Source organism: Aptenodytes forsteri, unplaced genomic scaffold, assembly GCF_000699145.1.
Source record: "Aptenodytes forsteri isolate BGI_AS27 unplaced genomic scaffold, ASM69914v1 Scaffold821, whole genome shotgun sequence".
Taxonomy (NCBI): domain Eukaryota; kingdom Metazoa; phylum Chordata; class Aves; order Sphenisciformes; family Spheniscidae; genus Aptenodytes; species Aptenodytes forsteri.
The window spans coordinates 162,416-169,463 of NW_008795630.1; the positions used below are offsets into that span (position 1 = coordinate 162,416).

General features: G+C 37.0%; 1 protein-coding gene across 1 annotated transcript in view; it reads left to right on the plus strand.

The window, feature by feature from the left end:
• The first annotated feature begins 782 nt into the window (after nt 1-782).
• Nucleotides 783-7,048, plus strand: part of CUNH11orf74 (chromosome unknown C11orf74 homolog) — a 39,986-nt gene continuing 33,720 nt past the window's right edge. The window contains exon 1 of the mRNA XM_009282459.2: nt 783-925. Within this exon, the coding sequence (XP_009280734.1) occupies nt 823-925 (103 nt within the window). The 5' untranslated portion in view covers nt 783-822. The remainder of the gene's footprint in view (nt 926-7,048) is intronic.

Here is a 7,048-nt window from a genome sequence, read left to right on the forward strand (position 1 = left end):
AAAATGCATGTACACAGCTTTTATAAGTGAGGGACAATGTTAACTTCAGCGTACTTCACCGAGAGCTGTTTCAGGGCCATTACTTCCCTTAGGGTGTGGTAAGGTGATGAAGATGGGCTGGAAAGCTGTTGCTGTGTGACTGAAGAGTCGAGCTTTCAAGTCCAGAAAAGCCTCTATGGGGTTCCTTCAGCTCTCAGCATTTGTTCACTTCTCGAGAGTGGTCCTTGCCTTCCTATGTGGCTGCTCAGTTCCATCATACCCTCCCTGTCCTGTGTGCTGTCTCAGCATACACACACATCTCATCATAATTTAACATGCCTTCCAAAATCTGGGTTTAGTGGCTTTGATGGTACAGTGAGCAGTGCACCTGCAGAATGATGGATTCAGTCCAGGTTTTGAATGTACAGGTGTCCCAGTTGTTAAATCCAACACGCTAGTGAGTGGTGTCACTGTTTCTGCAAAGAAGGCAGGGGTTATAAGACTAAACAACTTAAAAGAGGGGGAATGAACACCACTGAGAGAGGTTGGCATTTCTGTGGCCCATATTACCCGAGGACATAGATGATCACAGTCTCTCCCTTTGCACTTAAAATTACTATGTCCACTTGCATTTTGGGGGAAATGTTGTGTAAACTCCCACTGACAAGATCAGAACTTCACAAGGAGAGAAGAAAAATTTGACATTCTGCTGCTCATCTATGTGAATTAGGGACTCTTCAGTTAATTTGTTTTCTGCCTACAGATACATATGGCTCTTTTATTTCTATTGCAGAAGCAGTCTACTAAAGCAGATATACCTGTTCAGCTGTCAAGGTGTGGATCATGGGAGAACAACTGTTAAAGAACAGCATCCTTGATCAATTTATTAATAGCCATGAGCAGTCGTATGAAGAGTTTCTAAATACATTCACTTATCTTTTGAAAGGTATGTAACTTCCCAAATCTCCCATTAGAAGTTGCAGCCAGAAGGGAAGGTAAAAAGAGAAGCAATAGTGTTTAGTGTTGTTCTGCTACTTACTTGCTTTGTGGCCTTAGGCAAATCCTTGTGATGCTTTTGTTTCTCCTATCAGCAGTGGGATCCCTAAGGACAACTTTCCTTAGCTTTCTTCACAGACTGCTAGGGTAGGTCTCTACAGGTGTTTAACCAGGTTTTGCTCGCTTTAGGGAGGTGGGGGAGCATGCACTAGAAGGATAGGCTTTTCCTAAGTACGTCCTGCATTGTTTTGCTAGAGAAGTTTCCATAAAAGAAGAGCCTAAGGAAAGTACTTAATAGCACGAGATGGCCTAAGATTAGGGGTGTGCAATTTGGATACTTTCACAGATTTACTAACACTGGCTTGCTGTGCTATGCTGTCGTGTGCGCCAAGCTAATAAATAACTTGGTTGAAGACACACCAAGACATCAGATTAGGATGATTAGGCTGAAAAGATCTCATGCTCTGCAGATGAAATCAAAGGTGGGGCTTAACGTTGATCTGAACATTGCTGAATTACAGGCAGTTCAGATCTGCACCCAAATTCTGTAGCTCAGGTTCACTTCTTTTGGCCATGTTAAGTCAGGGACAATAAAAATAAATGTGAGCTACATATTACTCACTTACAATTCTCTTTACCACAGCTTTGCACTAAAAATGATGTCCTCATTGTATTGCAGAAGCACTGTATTTTTCAATTACAGCATGTGGCATGCTCCATTGATTGGCACTCAGAAGTCTGTCCTGTCCTTGTCCTTCAGGCAGAACTAAGTGTCAGTCACAGGCACTGAGCAGAAAACCAGTGGGGGAGTCGAAGCTGCCATAGAAATGATCTTGTGGCAACCTTCTGTCTCCTCCCAATAAAAAATAGAAGAGAAAGGAGACACTGGGGGATGAGATAAGAGGATTGAAAATTAGGTTCTGGTCTTCTTTATGTACGATTGATACACTGGGGATAGCTCCTATCTTAGAAGGATGCTGCATATCATGATGCTACTTGCAAAAAGCCTCAGCGTGTATTTCAGTCACTTTTATTGTCACTATAGCATCTGCCACTAAAACTGTATAAAAGGTGGAGCTTTAGCTGAATCAAATGCTTAGAAATGTAGTTTCCTATGCTGGTATAAACAAAACAGCTCAGCTTGTTTTCCTCCCACCTTCATTTTCCTTTAAAAAATACCCAAAGGTGCTGGTTTGCATTATAAACTAATGACCTGCAAAAATTCCACTTAAAGCACAAGGCATTTTAGCATCAGAACAGTGCAAATACTTTATAAAATATCACATTCTTAGTTTCTTAATTTTGCATTTGAAAAATAGTCACTTGGCTTTAATTTTTTTTTAAAAAAGCAACTGTGATAACTTAATAAGACTATCTGCTAATAGGCTCCAGAGATTTTTACTTTTATGTATGAGTTCAGATATGTACTGTGGGGGTATATTTGTGGTTACTGTCAAGTAAAATCTGACCATTTTCAGATTACCTTTCTGAATTTGGCCTGATAATGGTGTTGATTCACACACTAAATCTTTGTACAATGAGCATTAATGTCAGAATTTGCAGTCCTGCTAATTAGATATGGAGGTAGCTATTTGTGTACACAAATAACCAAGCCCATTCAGTTGTGTATGTAAATATATAGGAGCTCTTAAAAAAAAATTCCTTGAAAAACATCACCATCTGATAGATTTTTGACTGTCATAACATTGGAAACAGACATATAACTAATTGGATTGGATCCCACTGATTTCACAGGGTACCATATTTATATAAGGTGATTTTTCATTGTGCATGAATTTGTACTAGCTCTCTAGCAATGAGCATTAATGTCAGAATTTGCAGTCCTGCTAATTAGATATGGAGGTAGCTATTTGTGTACACAAATAACCAAGCCCATTCAGTTGTGTATGTAAATATATAGGAGCTCTTAAAAAAAAATTCCTTGAAAAACATCACCATCTGATAGATTTTTGACTGTCATAACATTGGAAACAGACATATAACTAATTGGATTGGATCCCACTGATTTCACAGGGTACCATATTTATATAAGGTGATTGATTTTCACTCATGAATTTGTACTAGCTCTCTAGTTGGGATTGCAAGGATATTTTCACAAGGTGTTTCTACATTATTCTTGAAAGCATCTCATAAGAATCTGATTTCCTAACTAATGTTTAATTTTTCTTCATTAGTTAAATTTACACACAGTGAAATTGAAAAGAATATACCTTGAGTACAAAAACCCAAGCATCCTTGACTGTTCTAGCCTATCTAAAAAGAACCCTTTGAGGCTATAAATGTTAGCCTGGAGTAACCCCCTGTGAGCACATTAGGGTCTTCTGCTGACAGAATAGTTCTTTTCTTGTAAATATGGGAAACAGTATTAATGAATTTTTTCATTCCTGACTTTCATTGGCTTTTTAAGGATTGCTAATACCCTAATCAAGAAAATTGCATTTTTAGAATGTTGTCTTTTTATATCTGAATGTGTGATATTACCTTTGGCTACTCTATAAAGTAAGAGTAGAGATACTGTTCTTCCTTGCGTTATTTGAAAAGATACTCTCTAAGCTCAAGTAGAACAAGATTTGGAGTCAAAATAAGGTCCTTCTAAATTCTGTGCAATTCATTTAGCGATATGTGTATGGTTTATATAGCACACAGATACGTTATAACTTAGTTGGACCATAAAATTATATCTTTGATATAGGAATTTAATCTTCCTGATTTTAGTATTCCTAAAAAAACAATGATTCTGTTTTTTAAAGTGTGCTTGCTGCTGTGAAAAAATGAGAGTTCATAAACTAATTGACAAGTAAATCCTATAGTAAGGCTTTTACCTCACTTCTACCAGATCTGATGGGACACGGATAAACATACTTAAATGTCATTTTAAAACTCTGAGCTCAGCATTTAAAACATATGTACTCCAACAGAACATGACCTATATATCTTAAATGCATAATATTTAAAAAGTATGGGAGCGCTCCCTCTATAATTGGAAAATTTTTTAACCCTTTTTATTGATTCTGTAATGGATGGACACTTCAGGGCTAGGTTAAGATTCTAGTAAGCCTTAGTTTTCCTACGTACAGCATCCGAAGTGTGTTTTTTGTCAAAAGGATAATATTAACAAAATTAATAGATACGTGAAAGGGCTGGTGAACCCATGGGAATATAATTCAGTAATTAGAGCACAGGTCCAGAAAGATTAAATTTTACATGCTTGCTGTAAATCTTTGCAGAAGTTTTCGGCATCTGGAAAAAAAATGACCACCTCTTGTGCAAATCCAAAGCAAAGATATTGGTAAGAGGAATCATTTTATTAGTCATTCATTTTAATACAGTCATTTGTGCTGCTCTTAGAATCACTGAACCCCCTTATGCTTATGCCAAGTTACATATTTAGTTTTGTTAAGTTTGCTCTTTAGCTTTAAGTATGAAAACAATCTGATAATAAAACAGCTAACTGGCATTTGCTTTGAGGTTGTACAACTCCACTATGTTTTTTAAGTCCAAAGAAAAATCTTAAGAGTGATTTCTTGACTGTGCAGTTGAAGAAGCCTCATAACAGTTGGATTTACAAAGGAATTGATGACACAGATTTCTGTAGATGTGGTCAATGAGTGGTCTCTTGAGAACTAACACTTCCTAGAAGAACTTTGGACAAGATCTTGTGGAAATAGACCCAATCCCTGCTTTTTTAAAAAAGTGCCACACAGAGCAAGAGGCTCTTTCAAATCTTAGGAAGAGTGTTTGAAATCTGGTGGAGAGAACTATGATGTCCAAAATTAGAAGGCAGCATCTGCTCATTTTTCTAAACTCAGAGAAAGATTGGGAAATTCACTGGAGCATAAAATATCTCTTTTGACTTTCTAGAAAAAAGACAGAAAGAACAAAAAGAAAAGGTCCAAGCTTCAAATTTTCATCTAGATTTTAAATTACTCCTCTCCTACTTCTAAAAATATGGGATCCTGGATCAGTCAGCTGCACAGAGAAATGCTGCCATGAATAAAGTTCTTATCCAAACCCAAGTTTAGATTCATATTTTTTCCATGGTCCTGGACATTTGACCACTGGGATTAAATTCAGTCCATTCCTGCTGTTAATTTTGCACTATTTCATATACCTCACACTGCCTGGCAGCGCGCTGAAGTCTGAGGACTTTGAGCAGACCCATCTCTAAGCAAACTGAACCTTGGATATATACTTCGTAGCCTCAGTGCTGTTGTTTTGATGCTTCTGTGCCAAGCAAGCTGTCAAGTGGAGGAAGTTGGAAAGTGGCTGACCACTTCTCTGCTTCCAGGTGGCATGGCAGAGCCATATTCTGCGTTGTGATCAGATTAATTTAATTCCCCAGTGAAAGCTGAGCTATGTATTTAGTTCACAGTCCATTTGACGGTAGCTGTCTGCTTCCTTTTTTCGTTAATCATGTTTAGGAAGAACAACAACCTTAGACTTCCTACGTAAGTGTCAGTGGAGGCACTTTACAAATGTCAGTCTTAACAGCAGAAAACATAGCAGAAAAATATATAAGAAATGACAGTAAATTCACTTTAGTTTTAAAAATGGACCAGTAGGACAATGCTAACCCCAAGAGAAATTTACAGCCTTCTTCCTATGAGTGGATTTGGCAATAAAAGCAACTAGGCAGTTCAATGAAACTAACTAAATTAATCTGTCATCCACAGGGAACTTAAACAGGGCATGAAATAGGGAAACAGCGTCAATTCCGAGCTTTTTATTGATGTGTTGTGCTGGATCATTGGAAAGAATTGGTTGGGAGAAAAAATTTGCAATTTTCTATTGATCATAAATTTGGTAGCTATCTCTATGTAACCTTCATTCAATACAGTATAAAATAAAATATCATACAGAGCCCCTAAATGTAGAAAAAACCCAGACATAGGGATGCAAACAGAATAGATTATTTTTGAAATAATAATAGCTGATCTGTTTTATGGATATTTGTTGTCCTTAGATCTCAGTGGTATTTGCTATGCAAAGTACTTAATCTCCATTGTATAGACAGAAAAAAATTAGGCATAAAGAGGGGAAATGACTAGCGTTCGTTTCCACAGTAGCTCACTGGCAGCACTGGACAAGGACAGAGGCACTTGGATTCCTGGAAACTTTGACAGCCCTTGAACAGTAGTGCTTCACTAATAGCAATTCTTTGTTCTTTTCTGTGACGCCTTTATTACTAAACAATTTCTAAAGATTGTTTCAGATGGAAAAAAATGTATTTTCATTCTGTTGCATAACTTAGATTTTCTAGAATGTAGAAAAGGGAAATACTTAGTAATTTTGCAGTAGATGCTTTGATACAGATTCCATCCTATAGTGGCATATTGGCTATGGTTGAATTCTGTAGTACTATAAAAAGCAGTAACACAGAATGAACTCTTGGCCTAGCTTATCACCTTGCCTTGAAAGGCATCGAAGTGTGCTAAATGCAGCTGTTGGCTAAGTTTCATGTCATTGCAGTGAGGTGAGGAAGCACTGTTAGCCCTTTTTTCCAGATGTGGAAATGACACAAAGCAAATAATGTCAGAGATCAGAGCCATATAGTGGCTCAACAAGACAATCAGAAATAGAAATCAAGTGATCTCACTTCCAATTTAGTGCTGAACTCTGTATAGAATTGTGTGCTTTTCTATGTCCAGTATAAAATCACATAGAAATGCCTAATTTCAAGAAAGTAGGTATTTGCCTTCAAAAAAAAAAACCCAGGCCTTTTGGAAGATGTCTTAATGCCTTAATTATAATATCCAAAATCAAGCGTTTTTGAAACTCTTAGGCTCTCTGACATTTTATTAATCTGTTCCCACCTGCTGTAATCTTTTTATGATATTGTTATAAGAAAGGAATACTTTGTATGGAGATGTCAGATGCTTTTAATTATATACAGTTCACTTGTTTCTTACAGTGCTTATCTACTTACCTGCTAGTGGTGAATTCTTCTAGAATGCAAGTACACAGAAGGTTTTCAAAATAAATTCTGTCCTGATTTATTAGTATATCACCTGCTTTTTTAAAGTGCTCCCAACATGTATTTAATGTTGTTTTC